At 32.2% G+C, this 21,325-nt stretch overlaps 1 protein-coding gene across 1 annotated transcript; it reads right to left on the bottom strand.

Moving 5' to 3' along the window:
- Nucleotides 1–15,098: 15,098 nt before the first annotated feature.
- LOC139484122 (complement C1q-like protein 2) lies at nt 15,099–17,810 on the bottom strand. The gene is made up of 2 exons (XM_071267850.1): nt 17,586–17,810; nt 15,099–15,487 (listed from the first exon to the last, which is right to left on the bottom strand). Exons 1-2 carry the CDS (start codon nt 17,767–17,769, stop codon nt 15,099–15,101), a joined length of 573 nt encoding a protein of 190 aa, XP_071123951.1. The 5' UTR covers nt 17,770–17,810.
- Nucleotides 17,811–21,325: the final 3,515 nt, after the last annotated feature.

The raw sequence follows: 21,325 nt of genomic DNA, 5'->3' as shown, positions 1-21,325 counted from the left end.
GACGCGCGACAGTAGACAAAAATCTTGTAAAAAGTGTCGGCTAAGGGTCAAAGTAAAGTGTCCGAGTAGGGTGGAATTTTACCGGCGGACTATTACCCTTTGAACTAACACGCTAAACATTTAGCTCGGCGTGTTGGTCTAGAACAAGGTTTTTTGGTAGTTTTGTTTATATATGATTAAGATTGTCTTTAAGTGCAGGTTTAATGTTATTTTTTTTATCTAATTAAAGGATCTTATATGTGTCAAAAGGGCTTCTGATTTTGATTGGAACTCGCTTTTCATGATATATCTTTTTTTCCGTTAACAAATAAGATATGGATCAATGTTTAGATTTATCATTAGACATATGGGTCTGAAGACACATTTAACAAACCTGTCCAAGGGATAAGCAAGGAGAGGAAATTTCAAACAAAAAGAAAAAAACCTTTTTGCATGAAAACACTGGATAATTTCCATATAAATATGGTGATCATGGTAATGGAAATACATCTAAATTAAACTGAATTTGTTATTGTTTTAAAGAATACTGGATGTTGACGGTTCCATTCGAGGCCTGGACTAACCAAAAGTATGTACTTTTTGGTATTTGCTCCTTCTTCGATGTGTCAGTAATGACGCGCGACAGTGGGCGAAAATCTTGTAAAAAGTGTCGGCTAAGGGTCAAAGTAAAGTGTCCGAGTCGGGTGGAATTTTACCGGCGGACTATTACCCTTTGAACTAACAGTCTAAACATTTAGCTCAGCGTGTTGGTGCAGAACAAAGTTAATTCAATTTGTTCATATATCAACACATGTGTCCTTTTTCTGATATATTTGCATATATAACTGACACTTGCCGTTAAAAAAAAATCATCAGCCACTTTCCTTTTTTCTCATCCTCATTCTCAGCATTAGCATCATAATCATCATCTCATTGACAACAAGATAAACTACGATAAGCTTTTCATCTCAAAACATTTACATCGATACTCAAGTCTGTAATTTTTATTCACGTTTACAGCACTTTTTCAATTCCCTTTTCAATTTTACATCAAAATAACAATAAATAAAAGGATTAACAAGATGATTAACAAAAATCAGCCGTGCTATATATAACCAAGCACAAGTTTCTCCTTTTGATAAAATTGTATCGTTAAAATTGCCGATCGTGTAAGTAAGTATTACACAGACCACCGTAGGAATATAAGAAATGACGTAAGCCGTTATTATAACGACAAACATCGAACTAATTCTCTTCTTTACCGAACTTCTCTTTGATTTGGAGGACTTGTTGATGTTTTCTTTATTTCTTTTTTCATTACTCGAGTTATGTTCGTAGAAGATTGTTCCACTGCAATCGAAGAGACGTTCCTTTTTTGACTTGTATCGTTGGAGAGTTCTTGACCGAAATCTGTGTTCAGGGTTTTACTATTTTCGGATAATTGCGTATTTCCTGGTGTTATAATATCAGATCTCAACTCCGGACCAGATGTCTTGCTTAAACTAGTCTCCGTTACCTCATGATTGGATATGCTATCTTCCTTTTTAGAATTTAAAATATTGTTTCTGGATTTTTTGTTCATAGACATTCTAATTCTTTTTATGACTGGAATGCACAATATTGTGGTCATAACAAGATTACACACTAGTATCAAACCAATAAGTCCAACATAAATAGTTACTGGCATCGCGTCTACTGTAGTCAATCTACATGTCGTTGTATTAATTGTATGATTGTTAAAAACGTCTTCGATTGTAACCGTTCCAGATAATCCTAATAGGGGACACGAATATGTTAATGTAAATAAACACGCAACAGCCAGCGAAACTCTTTTCCAGAACAACGTCATCTTTGGACCGAACGGTTTACATACTAACAGGTACCTTTGAACACCTATGATGAGGAGAATATGAGCCGACAGTCCGGAAGTAAAAACTTGCAGGAATGTAGTGACACAACAAATGATGTTACTCGGGTAATCATAAAAATATGTATTATTCATAACGTAGTTTGTCGAAATATCTAAACACGCGATTAGATCAACGATTGCCAATAGAGGAATGAAATAGCGTTCTCCCCGTTCCTTAATCCGACAGGAATAAAACAGAACGGTTGCACCGTTTCCAAGAACCCCTATCACAGCTCCAATAACGATCAAGACTGAGTGACTGAGAAATATATCGGAATATCTATCCTCCAGATCTTCAGTGCTACCAATAATACTTGCCATCCTACAATGTAAATTGTATGAAATTGTTAAAGGAATTTGAATCACCAATTTTGCAAAGATAACCCTTTTGTCGCTAAGATACATGAAATTTTACAAAAAGTAATGTGCTTATTTGTCCTTGTTGAAGGCAGCATTGTCACTTCGTGTCTCACTAAGATCGCTGTTCCTTTGCTATTTGTGTGTCTTGTTATGTGTACGTCCTGTTTCGTGTCATGATTGATTGATGCATCATAGTCTTGTTTTTTTTTTATTTTTCCCCTTAATTATGCTATTACCTATTTTGTATATCAAATTTCGATATTCAATTGACCTCAGTTTAAATTTCCAACTGAAACACAATACTATTATATATCTTACTTTTTTACGATTTACATTGTGATATTTGATGTTGTTGTGGGTCTCGTGAGATATTTAATTTAAACCGTTTTGTTCTACTTAAAAAAAATTTAATCGATTGAATGATGTACACTTTAAGGACTCTGCCTATAGCTAGCAAGGGTTATCTTTTAAGATACTGTAAGTAATATAATGTTCCAGCTTTCAGTAACTGCGATTATACTTATTTCGGAGCTTTGTTACTTTTTCATGTGTGCGTTATCATATTTAACACCATTTTGTCCCAAGTTAAAGTTGTCTTTTTGACATTGTTTTACACCCACTCTTTTTTTTATTACTATTGTATTTTGTAGTGTCATGTATTATATGTGTTTGTTCATTGTATGCTTACTTGTTTTTGATAATATGTCTCTTTGGTCGAGTTAAGATATTAAATCGATATTTTATAGTGGGGCTTTCTATATATATGAAAAAATGTTACACTAGTAGTTCAGGTTAGGATGAAGCTTGGTGCCTGTTTAAACGTTTAAACCCGCTGTATTCGTTTTCACCTGTCCTAAGTCTGGACCCTGTTGTTAAGTGTTTGTCGGTTGTTGATGTAGTTCATAAGTGTTTCTCGTTTTATTATTGCTTAGACCGTTGGTTTTGCTGTATGGACTTTACTCAATGTTGAAAGCCATACAGCTTGTACAGTAGCCATTCATTTCAGTCAAAGTTTTGTTATACTACTAAATCTATAAACATCTATGATCTGGTGGATAATTGTCTGATTGTCAATCATACCACATTTCCTTGTTTTTATATGAAATAAATATAAAAAATTATGGGGAAAAATCTAACTTTGACATTAAGTACGTTTCAGAAGAATGATATATGAAAACTACACTTTTTAATTGTCTTGCGCCCGAAGCGCATTCTCGATTACGCTCAACATTTAAATTTTGAAAGACAGGGTTGTATAAGAACCTAAATATTTTAATAGTTAAATTACCAAAACGTACCAAAAAATAATAACAAAATCCATCCAGCGTCGACTCTGCATGAAGGAGTTGAAACATTTGTTAAATTTATAAAGAAAAAGTACTGACTACTGATCTGATAATACCATCGTAAATCATCAAGCCACAGTAGCAGTTCTGTACAAAATGAAATCAGCACTTTATATATTTCATGCGTGCGTCCTAGCATATGTATAGAAAATTTGAAAACACGTACACAACCCTATAGTACTAAAACAGTGTACACTTTAATTGTATCAGGAGAAAAATATAATTCCATGATTACAACTAAACCTTAACCAACAATCATTTTAAATAAGCGGTGTTAAAATTATCAAATCATGTAAAATGCTGAAATCAACAACTTTGACCTACTTACAAGTGGATAAGGCAAACAAACAAACAAAAAGGATAATGAAATAGTCGCTTCAACTATGAGCAAAAGATTTATTTAAAAAACGTCACAAATAAAAAAATGTAAGAACATTAAAAAACAAAAAGAATAAAAAGTTTTTTTTTATCAAATTACATTCTTAATGTTAATTTCGCAGATATGTTTTAAGAAAGAAAAAAGGTAATTCTTCACTTTGATATGATAAACACTGATTATTCATTAATAAACTTACCTAAAGTTTAAGAATGAAAATATTTTAAATACAACATTTCAATACATGATTTGTATATGCCCAATTTTATAGGCAGCACAATACCAGTTCTAGGAGTGGAGAACACTAAATCAAAAAATAATCGGGGAATATCAACATCCTTTTCTCCGAAAATGGAAATAGAACATATTCAACAATAGAAATGATGCCATATAGTAGTAGGACATATGGAAGAGATAATATCGACAACATCAGTACGGAAGTACGAATAAACTTAACGATTGTTATTTATCACTGATATTCATACCGGTACATGTAACAATCATATCTATCATAAGAGATAGTGAAATTTGATTAACTGATCAAGTGAGTTTACCAAGTGAACTAACTTTGTTTGCTACAAAATCATATGTTGAACTATGTCCAGACAGGTTTTATTTAAATGAGAGGAATTTATTTTGATTTGTAACATTGTAACTGGCAGTATTCTTTCTGTTATCAAAACCAAACAAAACATGCGTGAAACAATATGATGTTCCTTCCAATGTTTGCGGAAAGCCCCGTGACAAACGTCAATTTTCATTTTAGTGAAAGGTCGAGCGCTTATAAAATATCATATTGTGCCCAATTCCGAATTCAAGAGCCTGTAATCCAGTAGTTGTCGTTGAATGATATCTGTTATTTTAGTTTATCATTTTGTTTTTATTAACCATGTCATTGGTTTACCCTTTTGTATTGTTTAATATTGTATTATTCGTTTGTATAGTTTAATATTGTATTACTCGTTTGTATTGTTTAATATTATATTACTCGTTTGTATTGTTTAATATTGTATTACTCGTTTGTATTGTTTAATATTGTATTATTCGTTTGTATTGTATTACTCGTTTGTATAGTTTAATATTGTACTACTCGTTTGTATTGTTTATTATTGTATTACTCATATGTATAGTTTAATATTGTATTACTTGTTTGTATTGTTTAATATTGTATTACTCGTTTGTATTGTTTAGTATCGTATTCCTCGTTTGTATTGTTTAATATTGTATTACTCGTTTGTATTGTTTAATATTGTATTAATCGTTTGTATTGTTTAATATTGTATTACTCGTTTGTATAGTTTAATATTGTATTACTCGTTTGTATTGTTTAATATTGTATTACTCGTTTGTGTATTGTTTAATATTATATTAGTATGTATAGTTTAATATTGTATTACTCGTTTGTATTGTTTAATATTGTATCACTCGTTTGTATTGTTTAACATTGTATTACTCGTTTGTATTGTTTTATATTGTATTACTCGTTTGTATTGTTTAATATTGTATTACTCGTATGTATAGTTTAATATTGTATTACTCGTTTGTATTGTTCAATATTATATTACACGTTTATATTGTTTAATATTGTATTACTCGTTTGTATTGTTTAATATTGTATTACTCGTATGTATAGTTTAATATTGTATTACTCGTTTGTATTGTTTAATATTGTATTACTCGTATGTATAGTTTAATATCGTATTGTTTAATATTGTATAATTCGTTTGTATTGGTTAACATTGTATTACTCAAACCTTTGATGTTCGTTATTGTTGAAAGCTACACTGTGCTATCTCTCTTTCAATGTTAATTTCGATATATACTAGTATAATATTTTGGCATGCTTTCTTTTATTTCATTTTTACTTTGCTGAAATAGTATATAAGATTTATTAAGGGCCAGTTGAAATCCGCTTCTGAGTGTTGGATTTTCCCACTGCGTTAAAGAGCTATTAGTAGCCTTCTGTTCTTTAGTCGGATTGTTGTCCTCTTTAATTCATTTTCTGTGTTCATTATCAATCCGATTCACAGTAGTAAGTCAATAGGAATGACATAGTTATACTGTTAGAAAGTTGGTGTGGCTTTTTCTAATCACCGTAGATGTGCGTGATCAATTAAGATAGTTTGTTATAATTCCCCAAACAAAGTTAGGGAAAAGTAAAGTCACAAAAATACTGAATTTAGAGGAAAACCTAATCGGAAAGTCCATAATCACATGGCAAAATCAAATAACAAAACACATAAAAAACGAATGTGGGGAATCTGTAATAATAATCAATGAAAAGAGGTCACAGGAATTGCTCAAAATATCACACAGCAAAACAAACATACGCCAACACCCTACTCATACAATCAGAAATTCGTTTAATCAATCAAAGAAAAACATTAACGAAAAACACATGGTCCAGAAACTTGGTACATACACAACATGTAGAGTTAACCCAGTCTACGTTTATACAAACCTTGCCTATCAAGATAGACAAAACTTCAATCTTTTGTCTTTCAGTACAATCAAGGCTTTGTCCACCGTTTGCAGTATACTACAACTGTGTTGAAAAGAAATATGCAAATGAAAATAAGTACATAGATCATTTATATCTAACCGTTGGGTTTCTCTTTTGAATTATTTGCATGTGTTATGTCGGCTTTTGAGACTTTCTCTGTAGTATTGGTTTTGGTCGTTTTTGTATTGAAACAACAAACTATGTTACTCGGGTAATCATAAAAATATGATCAACGATTGCCAACAGAGGAATGAAATAACGTTCTCCTCGTTCCCTAATCCGACAGGAGTTAAACAGTTGCCCCGTTTCAAAGCACCCCTATCACAGCTCCAATAACGATTAAGGAAGCTGGCTTGTCATGTTTTGGACTTTTTGTCCGATTTTCGGAATCCTCTGGTTTTATCCATTTGAATGCCTTGAAAAAAGTTGCCCGGTGACCCCCATTTTTCTTTTTGTTAATCTTTTGCTTGTATAATGACAAGCAATCTGTATAAGTCTTATAAAGTTTTAATTACTTTTTAACAGTTTTTGAGAACTTCAACCTGTCAATGATAAAGCTATGAAAAAAGTAAAATCACAAAAATTTGAACTTAGAGGAAAATCTAATCGAAAAGTCCATAGAAAATATTTTCCCGCCAAAATTTCAAAGACTAATATCTCGAAAACAAGCACGGCGACCTATATATTTTGTTTGCTCTTTGGACTCCTTTATTAATCCCCTATCTATATAAACTAGTGTTTTGAAATGTTAATTACTTTGAAACTGAGAAGCGAACTCCCTGTATGACTTAGAAATATATCGGAAGCTCTATCCGTCAGACCTTCAGTGTCTTTTTATGTGTAAGTCCTTTTTGTGTCATGATTGATTGATACACCATAGCCGTTGTTTGTTTTTTTTTAATTTATGTTCCCCATATGATATTGACTATATTTATATCAAATTTCGGTATTCAATTGACCTCAGTTTAAATGTCTAACTTGAACGCATTAATAGTTATCAAAGGTACCAGGATTATAATTAAGTACGCCAGACGCGCGTTTCGTCTACATAAGAATCATCAGTGACGCTCATATCAAAATATTTATTAAGCCAAACAAGTAAAAAGTTGAAGAGCATTGAGGATCCAAAATTCCAAAAAGTTGTGCCAAATACGGCTAAGGTAATCTATGCCTGGGATAAGAAGATCCTTACTTTTTCGAAAAATTCAAAGTTTTGTAAACAGGAAATTTGTATGAAATGACCACATTATTGATATTCATGTCAACACCGAAGTGTTGACTACTCGGCTGGTGATACCCTCGGGAACGAAACGTCCACCAGCAGTGGCAACGACCCAGTGGTGTAAATAGTTATAAAAGGTACCAGGATTATAATTTAGTACGCCAGACACGCGTTTCGTCTACATAAGACTCATCAGTGACGCTCATATCAAAATATTTATTAAGCCAAACAAGCAAAAAGTTGAAGAGTATTGAGGATCCAAAATTCCCAAAAGTTGTGCCAAATACGGCTAAGGTTATCTATGCCTGGGATAAGAAAATCCTTAGTTTTTCGAAAAATTCAAAGTTTTGTAAACAGGAAATTTGTTTAAAATGACCACATTATTGATATTTATGTCAACACCGAAGTGTTAAACCATACTATTATATATCTTACTTTTTTCGATTTACTTTGTAATATTTGATGTTGTTGTGGGTCTCGTGAGATATTTAACTAAAACCCTTTTGTTCTACTTTAAAAATTATAATTGATTGAATGTTGAACACTTTAAGGACTCTGCCTAGCAAGGGTTATCTGACTTTGACTTTCTAAGATACTGTAAGTAATAATATGTTCTAGCTTTCAGTAACTGCGATTATTCTTATTTTGGAGCTTTTTTACTTTTTCATGTGTGCGTTATTTTATTCAACATTATTTTGTCTCAAGTTAAAGTTGTCTTTTTGACATATCCTTGTTTTTAGATGAAATAAATATAAAAAATTATGGAGGAAAATCTAGATTTGACATTAAGTACGTTTCAGAAGAATGAAATATGAAAACCACAGTAAATAATAACAAAATCCATCTAGCGTCGACTTTGCATTAAGGAGTTGAAACATTTGTGTTTTTATAATTCATCAATTTATAAACAAAAAATGTAAGAAAGGTTTGTTATAAATCATGCCAGTACCAAAGTACTGACTACTGAGCTGAAATTATCATCGTAGATCATTAAGCCACAGCAGCAATGCTTTACATAATGAAATCAGCACTTTAAACATTTCATGCGTGCGTCCTATTTAAGTATATACAAATTGTAAACACGACTAAATTTGACACTTAGAGCTATCCATTTATGTAAGCAACCCTATAGTACTAAAACATTTTACACTTTAATAAATTTAAAAGGAGAAAAATATAATTCCAGGATTACAACTAAACCTCAACCAACAATCATTTTAAATAAGCGGTGTTTAATTATCAAGGCATGTAAAATTACTAAATCAACAACTTTGGCCTACTTACAAGTCGATAGTTCAAACAAACAAACGAAATGATAATACAATAGTTGCTTCAACTTATTCAAGATGCAAATTATTTGTTTAAAAAAAAAACACTACAACATCATATGTCACAAATAAAATCGTAAAAAATGTAAGATATATTAAAAAAAAAGAATATATTATTTTTATTTTTTTTTCAAATTACATTCTTAATAATTTCGCAGACACTTTTTAAGAAATAAAAAAAGAAAATATTCACTTTAATATGTTAAAACACTGATCATTCATTAATAAACTTACCTAAAGTTCAAGAATGAAAATTTTCTAAATACAACATTTCAATACAGGATTTGTTATGCCCAATTTTGTACGCAGCACAATACTAGTTCTAGGAGAAGAGAACACCAAATTGAAAAATCAAGGAAGTTAAAAGAGGGAATGTAACATATTCAACCAGGGAAATGATGCCATATAGTATTAGACCTTTTCAACATCTCTCGACACCTACAGTTGAGAACGACTACGACAGGTAAAATGTGAGAGTTCGTCTCAAAATTTAAAAAAAATGAAATCATTATTGATTTTATTGCTTTCATTGACAATGATATAACTTCCTATAGAGTTCAAATAACATGGATTTTTTTTTTATTTATTATAAAGAAAATGATGGGCGTTAACTCACATTTCATCTTTTTGGACGTTGAGCTTCTAGCTGTCCTGGTGGAATTTGGAAAATGAAAAGAACAAAGCATGTTTAATTGTATTTGATATTTAATTAAACAATGTGTTATGTCTGTTGACAAAGGCGGCACATGTTTCCACAATGTCTGTTAGTTTTGGCCTTGTGTGCCTCCGTAATGTACTGAATACTTTGTATATTTTTAATTCACCAATTTGGTGTTCCACTTGAATTCTGTATTCACCAATCACGCGATTAAATTTTCTGCTCTTTCTCTCAAATGTTATGGCTTACGATTAATTTGAGGTGTTGTAAATGGTGTAATTAAAAGGATGACGATATGGATAAACTGTGTCTCAAAGGGAAATCCAGCGGATTATTTCTCCCTATTTTGATTCAAAACCTCCCTTATGTATGGTCATAGATGAGATACAAAAAAAATCTAAAGTACGAAAAAACTTGAAAAAGGTACAAAACTTTGTTCCGGAAATTGGATATAGAGAAATAAATTCTGACCCCATGAAAACAAAACAAAATATAGCAATGACAGTGTATAAATAAAATTAACGAAATTTGATCAACTTCTTGTAAGAAACCGAAAGGTCATTGTAAGGAACGGGGGAAGGACACTATTCGGGACATCAGCCGTCGGTCTCCAAACCCCTGCTTATCACTGTCCATATTGATTTTGCAATGTCAACAAGCCCTATAGTATTAACTAACAACTTGAAATATAAATTCCATACGCAGGGACGTAAAAAAAAATGCACTGCTTACAATGTTGTAACATTAAAACGAGAAGTCAATTTAATTTTTTTCAAAATTTATCATGAAAAAATCAACTCTAACAAAATATCTTGAAGAATTTCCTTAGACTTTCAAAATCAATATGTGATTATCCCTCCAGAAATTGAATATGTACATCAACTTAGGTGAAGATCGGTTGAAAATACCAATTTGGTCATGTTCACAAATGTGATACGGACGTACGGAAAGTCTAGTAATTATTTTTCATAAATTTTGGAAAATTTCATAAAAGATTTTACACCAACAAATTAATCTTTTTTTACATGCGGCAAATAATTGGTAAAGGACTCACATAATCATAAAATTGAAGAGAAAGCGGTTTAGGATGCAGAACGGTTGCTGTATTTGTTTTATTCATTCAACATGAAATGTCGTGCAAATACGTATAAAATAAGAATATTATATGACAGTGACATATATTTATTTATTTATTTGGTTGATATAATTATATTCTGAAGCTACATAGTCAAGACAGTATATAACCACCATTCCAATATGTTACGTATTGATAATCATGATGGTTTTTGTCTTTAAGACGACCCATCCATTTTACCTGTAAACTGTAGGTGTCATTAGTCGGTGTTGAGAGATGTTGAAAAGGTCTAATAGGACATATGGTAGAGATAATATCGACAACATCAGTACGGAAGTACGACAAAAGTTAACAATTGTTATTTATCACTGATATTCATACCGGTACATGTAACAATCATATCTATAATAAGAGATAGCGAAATTTGATTTACTGGTTAGATGAGTTTACCAAGTGAACTTACTATGTTTGCTTAAAATCATATGTTGAACTAGGTCCAGACAGGTTTTATTTAAATGAGAGGAATTTGTTTTGATTAGTTGCATCGTAACTGGCAGTATTCTTTCTGTAATCAAGACCAACACACATTGCGTGAATCAATATGATATTCCTTCCAATGTTTGCGGAAAGTCCCGTGACAAACGTTAATTTATTATTTTAGTGAAAAGGTCCAGCGTTTAAAAAATCTTAACTTCTTTATAGACTAGTGTAATATTTTAACATGCTTCCTTTTATTTCTTTTTATTTCTACTTTACTGAAATAGTAAACATGATTGAATAAGGGCCAGCTGACACCCTCTTCTGTGTGTAATTTTACCGCTACGTTGAAGACCTATTGATAGCTTTCTGTTCTTTAGTCGGGTTGTTGTCCTCTTTAATACATTCTCTGTTTCCATTATCAATTCGATTATCAGTAGTAAGTTAATATGAATGACATGGTTATACAGCTAGATGGTTCTTGTGGTTTTTTCTAATCACCGTAGATGTGCCTGAATTAAAATAGTTTGTTATAATCCCTTAAACAAGGTTAGGAAAAATGTATGGAATCTGTAATAATAATCATCAATTAAAAGAGGTGACAAGAATTCCTCAAAATATCACACAGCAAAACAAACATCAACACCAACACCTCACTCCGAACAAAAACCCATTTAATCAGACAAAGAAAAAACAACAAAGAACAACGCATTGTCCAGTTAGCTAGACTTGGTACAGCATATTATGTAGTTGAGTTAACACGGTCTCACGTTCGCACTAACCTCAGACTTTACATACCAAGACAAAAAGTCTATGGACTTCAGTATTATCAAGATTTGGTATAATTTTGCAATATAATACAAATTCGTTGATAATATATTTATTGAGCAAATTTTATCACGACGTCTTAATGACAATAAGCAACAAAAATTACAAGGAAAATACAAGATTCAGCAAATAAACTCGTCCTAGATACCATGATTGAACTTTTGTTCGTCAGACAAAAGAATCCCGCTCGAATAAAACAAGTTAAACAGACCTAATACAAAGTATCAGAGTATTGCGAACCCATAATTCCGACAAGTTTTGCCACATATAGCTACAGTAAATTTTTCCTGGGACAGCCAATTCGTATCATTTCGAAATATTTAATGTTTGTAAACCATTGATTTATAATGATGATCAAATTGTGATAATTCATGGCAACATTAATCAAAGAATATCACCAAAAAAAAAAATGATTTTAGCTTCTCATAAAGAATAAGCAGTGCTTTTGGTTTCGTTAAGTGCATTTTAAATGATTCTGGCTATCATACTTAATACTGATTAGCAATTTGGAATAATTTGACGTGTGCTGCTGTTTTAGAACATTGATGGAGGTAGCGGTATTTGTATATACCATTAACATTTTCTTGATATCGTTTAATATTCATAATGTATTGGCTTATCTTGCCAGTTCTCAGTTGGCACACATACCACATCGTGTTATACATATTTACATATCTTAGCTCCACATAATTCTTTATTTATCATTTTTTTATAAGTTATATAAGCCCATTTTTCATCATTATTTTCAGCCAACTCTGTATACCATTTTATATTTTTCACCACTATTCTCTTATATGCAAATTGCCAAGAGGCTGCTGCATGTCAAAATAGTCTTATCCCGTTTATGCACTTCTTCTTCTATTGGAGTTACTAGATGACATTTACATATTATTGGGTTAATCTGAATCAAATTAAAATCTCTCAAAATAGGATAAAGATTATTCATAAAACCTGATTGATCGGCGTACACTTTTTCTGCTAACACTCTTATTCTGTAATTGTCATTATATTTTTGTAGCGGTTACTTAAGTTGTAAACCGCCTGCTTATTACAGGAAGTGACGTAGTTTTTATAATGTAAGTAATTTTGTCAACAATCTAATCATCATTCTCTTTCAGACTCTTTGACTCTGTATTGCTATTTAAATGATTGGTGTTTAACGCCACTTTCAGCGCTAGTTTGCTACTTTATGGCGATATTTTGTTAATTGAATTGGCAGCGAAAGCCGGAGTGCCGGGAGAACACAATTGTACTTCGGTAGAAAAGTGACAATCCTGGTCAATTTAGTTTGTAGTCGAGCGCACTTGCCACATGCGTGAATCGAACTCACAACCACATTGTTGAATAGATCGACTACTTAGACCATTCGTCAATTGAAGCTCATATGTTGATATTTGACAACCAAAGGATTTTTAATAGGTGAATTCAGAATATGCCTTATTCTTTTCAAACAAGTGACTTGTATGATTATGACTTATAACATCATGGCACACACAAATATTGTCACTGATGTTTTTTCTTTTGTGTTTCACATTATGTTCTCAATAATAACTACTTCTGAATCAAATGTATTTCCAACCAATGGATCGGTAATATACCAACTAGCATTAACATCGTCCAAAACCCCAATGAAAATGATTTGATCCAAGGTAAATATGTTAAGGGTGCATATAACTGCATGTTTGTTGCAAATGGGAAAAAAAGAAGAAACAAAAACACTATTGACATTGTTGACGGCAAATAAAAAAAAGCATTTCATACTTTCACAATAAGAATAAACTAATTCACCTAATGACTTATTCGAAAAAAACAATAAATTCGGACTTTTCATCTCCGGCTATGAATGCATTATCTAAAACAATTACAATATTTTAATAATCTGTATGTTATAACAACTTTTCTTCACATTTGAACATTTTGAAATGATTAAGATCAATTTAATTGTTTAGATTCAGGAGTATGACTTTTGTGGTTAAGTGTTTTTCTTTTTTTCTTTTTATTATCATTTTGCATTTGTAATGTCGGGTCAGTTTGTGGCTTGCTCTATAGAAGAGGGACGAACGATACCAGAGGTAGAGTCAAACTCATAGCTAGAAATAAACTGACAACGCCATGGCTAAAAATAAAAAGACAAACAGACAAATAATAGTACACAACATCGAAAACTTAAGACGAAGCAACACGATCCCCACCAAAAAACTTGGGATGATCTCGGGTGCTCCGGAAGGATAAGTAGATCCTGCTCCACATGTGGCACCCGTTCTGTTGCTTATGTTATTACAAATCCGGTAAATACTCTAATTCGGTAGGTCACATTCGTGAAAAGGGAAGGGTATTGTAGTTACGACATAAATAACATATCCGATATCATCTGTGAAACGGTTATTCCATAACGGTCAACCAACTCGTGATGGCGTCCGTAAAATTTACAAAGGGATGGTTTCAACTTCACCATTTGGAACTCTTGGTTTAAAAGCTTCCCTGTTGAGTAGCAATCCTCTATCAAGGAAATCATGATAGGAAATAAAAGACCAAAAATATCGTATCAATTGGGAGATATATACTCCGTATGCAGGCGCTGCTGGAATATTGCTACATAGAAATGGAAAGTTCACAATTGGGAAGCTAATCATCTATTGTGTCGTAAAGTTTTGTTCTCAACCGACCCTCATTTTCAATCTGTAGATGTAAGTCAAGATATGAGGCAGACTAAGCTGTATCTGTAGTGTCCCTTATCTCTAGTTCGATGGGATAGCTTCGTTCAACATAGTCACCAAATTGTGTATTATTTAGTGAGAGAACATCATCTATATAGCGGAACGTAAAGTTAAAGGATATTGAATACTTATCTTTCTTCCTAAGAAGTTTGTGTTTTTGTCATTGTCGATGCCCGTACGGTGATTTGTGGTTACTGGCTTCTACGTAATTAAGTTGTCTTATTGGCAATCATACCGTTTTCTATTTGTTTTATATACATGTATTACACAAAAACGTGTAGACAGGGAACACGTTATTTTTAAATCATTTTTTTTAATTCCTATATCATGAATCCAGAAAACGACGAATGACTGTCCCCACGTGCATTGTCTACTGCTGGTCCTCTGTGCTGAATGAAGATATGATCACCTGTCTTTAATGTGACAACACCACTCATGACCTGCGACTCAGCATGAGAGGCACCAGACGAGTAGCCTCTTAGCAATAGTTTATGATTCTTATTCATCTGTGCTTCAATATCTGCTCCCTGTCCATTTGAATAAATAACGCCCGTAAATTGATAGGTGCCATCTTTTGGAGCTATAAACACTCCCGTTATAGGATCATATCCTCCTCCGATATTGGTTTTTACACTGTCGAATTTCAGTATTTGTTCGTTCCCAAAATTTTCACCCGTAATTAACACTGCAAAAAAGGCTGGTTTCGTATCTGGAAACAAATATGAATATCACATAAATTTGAATTGTAATGTTTAAAATGTGAATATTATCCTATAGTATTGTGTCTTGCCGCGTCACGTGTACGTGTTATACAGGGAAAATACATTCCAATGATTTGAAACTATGATATGGCTATTTTACTTGCCCAATCAATTCGAAAATATAATAAAATATCTTCCAAATAAAACTTTTCGGATGTTTATAAAACAATAGTCAGATAGATACCTCTTTTCTTCGACTTGGATTTTGTTTCACATATTAGGATTAACATATTAACATGTACAACTAGCTGGCATTGATGAATATACACAATAACATCCTTGTTTCAGAGTAAAGCGTAAAATTAAGAAAATTTGTATCATTGACAATGAGACTTATTAAAACTAGACTTATAATGTTTTATAAAATTGTTCACCATATTGTCGCTGTACCATCAACATTACTCATACATATGTCATACCAACAGATAATAGAACCCGACAATTTCATCTACAAACATAGCAGACACCTACTTACATTTAAAGATTGTTACAAATATTCATTTTTGCCGTATACTATTACACAATGGAATGTACTACCTCCAAAGGTAGTACTTTCTCCCACTCTTAATATTTTAGAGAACAGTTGACACCTACTGTTCTCTACAATATAGAACAGTAAACCTTGTAGTTATGTAAATAGTTTTAACCACATGTCATGTTAGTATTTGTTTATTTTTTGGCACTTTTATTTTGTAAAAATTTATTTATTAGTATCCTACGCATGCGCAGCAGTTAGTAATCATCAAAAATCTTATGGATAACTGGATATCATAAAAAGAAGAAGAAGAAGAGACTGAAAAATATCCACGAAAGACCAAATGAAGTAAATTGAAGCAACTATGGATAACCGTACGGTCTTAACCAATGGGCCATTCCAGTCAATGTCTGCTAAAGGGGGTTGGATGTTCCTTTCTGAGGGGTGTACAATGTATATATCTTAAGGGTGTATTTGTTTTAATTTAATTTTTTATCTTACACGTACAATTATACGCAAAAAACTTAAAAGGGTCTTGCAGCAGTAAAGTTTTTAAGGTAAAAGTAATTACATCTAAGGAAACTATACATCTGATAGGTCTTAATTTGTAGATCTGATAGGTGGTTTTTCATGATGTTTTTTCTGATACGTATAAAAAAATCTTCCCATTCATCCCCACCTGTCAGAAATTAACTGGAATGGCCCAATGAACAAAACCTATGTCAAATAGCTAGCTGTGAATGGTCCGAGACGACGAAATGTATAACAGTTTAAACAAAATAACCAACGTCTTGATTATGAAAACGAATAACGGATATGGCAGACAGCTACCAACATCAACGACGTCGACTGAATGGTAAGCCTTTTGACGTCAAACTGGTATATACGGAATGTGACGGGATTAAAATGCACTCGATCACCCAACCAACCTCGTTCCTGTGAACGTGTGACACACCACAACATATACATAAAACCTGCTAAAACCATTGCTGAAGGCTGGATACATAATATCGACACTAGGCTTACAAACAATCAGCAATTCGAATACAAAGACAAAGTACTGTTCGAATAAGAATACAGTCCATTTAAACTATCATAAACAAACGGCAAATCTTTTTAAAATTGAACTAATAATACGCTTCATATTTCTAAAATGTGCAAAACTTAGTAAACAGAATACTTGGTTGTTAAATATGTGCCTATAACATAAACTTCTGAGATTAATTGTTCATCGGTCAGTACTTGAGTCCCAAAGGGCATGATTTATTGTTTCATTGTACATTTTTTTATATGAGCTTTGTTCAATTATTACATTTGGTAAACTAGTTCTTTTGTGAAACGATACATTCTTAAATATCAGAAGATGTGGTATTAGTTCCAATGATATAACTCTCTCATCCAAGTAACTACAGTTCATTTAAAATATGAAAAACGTCTTTTTTTCAAAACGAAAATTTTGTCATTCAATTACCACTTTTTTAATCTGTTGGTGTAAAATTGGTAGAAATAGCCTTATTTCTTCTAAACATATCCTTGAATATATTTTGGCAACATATAACAAAAATACAAACCATTAAATGTTCTTTTCAGTTGTTCAAGTTCTTTCGTTTGGTTTAGTACGGTTTTCTCCAACTGATCTAGACGATTCAAAATGGCTGCAGGATCATCTAATAATAGACGTTTTCTGGCAACAGCAGATACACAAAAGTATAACAAACAACACAGAGAAAACACACGATAGTGTGCCTTTGCCATTGATGCGATTTATTCCGATTTTGAAATTGAATATTCGTCTTATCTATTCCTACTTGTCATTCTATATTCTGGCCTTGTTAGATATGACACGGTTATTTCATGTTAACTAAATTGTGAAACACCGTTTTCGTGCATGACAAGAACTTTGGGATCATTTAATTTCAGAAATGGTCTTGTTTGTGTTTAATTAGTTTACAACTATTCAGACTTGGTATCTTTTATATATAGATCCACGTTTTATCGCGGTGGAAATCATCAATTACAGTTGATTTAATTTCTATGTAATGCTAAAATTCCACTTGTTTGTTCTTGTCTCGATTAATACCTTGCATCATTTTTTTTATTCAGCAATAAAAGTATGGGAATAGACCTTGAATGCACTCAACCATTGCCATATCATATTCAAAAGTAAAAAATAACCAAAATACCGAAATCAAAGAAAGGTTCTTAACGGAATTCTAAAGCAAATGGCAGAACAAAAAGCTCAAATACATGAAATGAATGGGTAGCATCTGTCATATTCCTGATTTTGGAACTGGCATTTTCTTATGTAGAAAATGGTGAATGAAACCTGTTTTCTAGGCTAGTTAAACCTCTAACTCGTATGACATTTGCTTATAATTCTATCAGATAGAAAACAATGTGTGAGCAAACGACAGAGTTAACTTCGAATTTGTTGATAATATTAGTTACACAGTGTGCAATTGTCCTAATACGAGAATTTATCGGGTCAATAAAATTCATATCGGGTGAGACGAAACCCGATATGAATTTTATTGACCCGATAAATTCGGTATTAGGACAATTGAACACTGTTTAACGAATTTATCCTGATTTTGTTATATTACATACAATTTTATTCAAATTCAATATTCAGACAATATCAACCAAATATATTTTAGATATTTAATCTAAAACTGTGAAAAATTAAAAATATTAGGACTAGAAAGCAACTCAAATTACATTTTTGTTATTAGGTCAATGATATAGGGGAGATAAATCCAATTGACGTAATAAATAAGGGAGATAATTAAATTGTACTGAAATTTATTAGGACAATATCAGCCACTCAAATTGCGAGAAATTACTCTAAATCCGGATAGAGAAGTTTATCCAGTTATACATAAACTTTTTATAATCAGACGGCATATTTTAGGGAAATCTGATCATTTGTCTTCATTGTAACGTCCCTGATTATGACCTGTGAGTCTGTAAGTAATTATAAGTATCACTTTTTAATTTTCATTCAGATGTGCTGTAATATCCTATTCCTCGTCATTTCGATAAATAACATTAATCTCTTGCAGCTTTTGGTTACTGTTATAGGATCATAGCCTCCTCTGATATTTGTTTGTACACAGTCGAATTCAAGTTTTTGGACGTTCCCGATCAATATCATATATATATATAGCCGCTATGTGCTAGATATCTATCGTTATTGAACGTCTTGCTACATACCTAGCATATATTTTGCATTTTCAAGATAGCATGGTGGTTTTTTTTGTAGGAGCTATCTACATTTTTTGTAGATCTTTTTAGCGACTAGGTTCACTTTATACGTTCAATAGTTATATCTACACAGCCTTACGTAGCGACTACGATATTCCGTGGTTGATCCACAATTTGTTTGATAAAATTCAAATAAAAAAAACAATATATGGATACCTAAGTACCTACAGTTGGGTGCAGACCAAGCATTACATAAAGTAAACGCAAGTTAACGCGGCGTGCACATTTTTCGTTAGTTAACTATAAATTTCGCGTTTACTAGTAAACGCCCGTTTACTTCATTTACGTTAACGCGGTCAAAACGGAAATTTCTAATGTCTACTCGAGTAAACGCGCGTTTACTCTGTGTCCGTTTAGTCAGTAGTAAACGTCCGTTTACTTCAGATTTCACAAGTTTAATTTTACGTGCACGTTAAAGTAAACGGGCGTTTACTACAGATTTCTCAATTGTATTTTTATGCGCACTTGAAAGTCCACAATTCCTCTAAAGTCCACAACACCGCTAAAGTCCACAACAATTTTACGCTAAAGTACACAACGCCGTTAAAGTCCACAAACTTTCCGCTAAAGTCCACAAAAGGACCTCCGCTAAAGTTCACAAGAAAACACCGTTAAAGTCCATCACTTTATTACTGCGTTTGCGCTAAATGTAGATATATTGCGATTATACTGGTTGACGATAATAGGTCGTCATATTAGAATTAGAACTAACCAATTCTTTATAAGCACTAAATTCAAACTGAGGGTTTTAAAACCATCTGTCGAGTTATTGGGAAGGGGGACCTTCTTCATTAGTTTTGTTTATTACAATCTCGGCGAGGATGAAATTAAAAAAAATTTTGAGTTAAAATTTTTTTATAAAGGATGAGAAATTTGGCCAACAAAAAGGCAATATAACAATTTATGTAAAAAGTCAGGATAAACTAATAAAAGAAAATGCTGGACCGGAAAGAGGATCGAAACAATCATCAAAACGATATATAAGATATCCAACGCCAGAAAAATAATATATTCAATGCATGAGGAAGCTAAAATGCTTCACAGCTCGTATAAGGACATACAATAAAAATCAGTTTAGAAAACAAACACGGAACCCTATCAAATTGGTTCAATAAAAAAAATAAATGAAATAACATAGATAATTGTTAACAGATACTAAAACAGGACAAAATATGACAATATACCGTCCACTATGATATATATATATACAAATGTATATACAAGTCTAAATTGAAAACAACGTTCAAACCTATGATTGCGTTGGATAAAAACCGCAATTTTTATACGTGTGCATGCAACAAATTTCGTTGTAGAGGGGTCTAAATACAGCACAAACAACATTTTCCAAAAGACCAAAAGAGTGAAAACACTTATTTTAACAAAACACATTTGACTAACAGGTCGAACAACTGATGTTCTTAAACCCTGCTGCCTCCCATTGAGGATTGCCAAATAAATTGATCACAAGGTGTAACCAAAATGGATCTATATTAATTTAATACGAAGTAGAAACCAATAAACTTGCGGCAAAGATGGTAAACCATAACATGAGAAGCTAGATTTTTTACACCATATCCGAATTTCGACAATTAATGTCTCTTCAGTGATGTTAGTGTATACTCGTATACTGAAATCATCTCACAACTTACCTTTAATTCGAATTTAAAATCCCTTCTATTCGAACAATAAAAAAATAATATGTGTTTATTTTCGTACAGCTACACAGTTTGTTTTATGAAACTGTGTTACACTAAAATTAAAGGATATCGTTTATGAACACCAAACTTTTCCGCTGAGATGGAGATTCAACGCAATACAGTATATGGTGAAATTATATTTGATAATAGCAATAGCGAGAACAGAACACATGACTAAGGCATAAAACATTAAAATCTAAGTAATTATTTTGTAAAATGTCAGTCCTTGAACTTAGAAAACTCCTAATAAGATTATATTCCTAAGCATATTAAGTGTATAAGTAGTGGGAAACCAGATGAAAATAATAGAAAAGACTCTTCGTATTTATAAAAGGCGACAAAGTCAATAG

This window comes from Mytilus edulis, chromosome 8 (genome assembly GCF_963676685.1).
Source record: "Mytilus edulis chromosome 8, xbMytEdul2.2, whole genome shotgun sequence".
NCBI lineage: Eukaryota > Metazoa > Mollusca > Bivalvia > Mytilida > Mytilidae > Mytilus > Mytilus edulis.
Note: the sequence above shows the minus strand (reverse complement) of the source record. Positions and strands in the feature narration are given on the sequence as shown.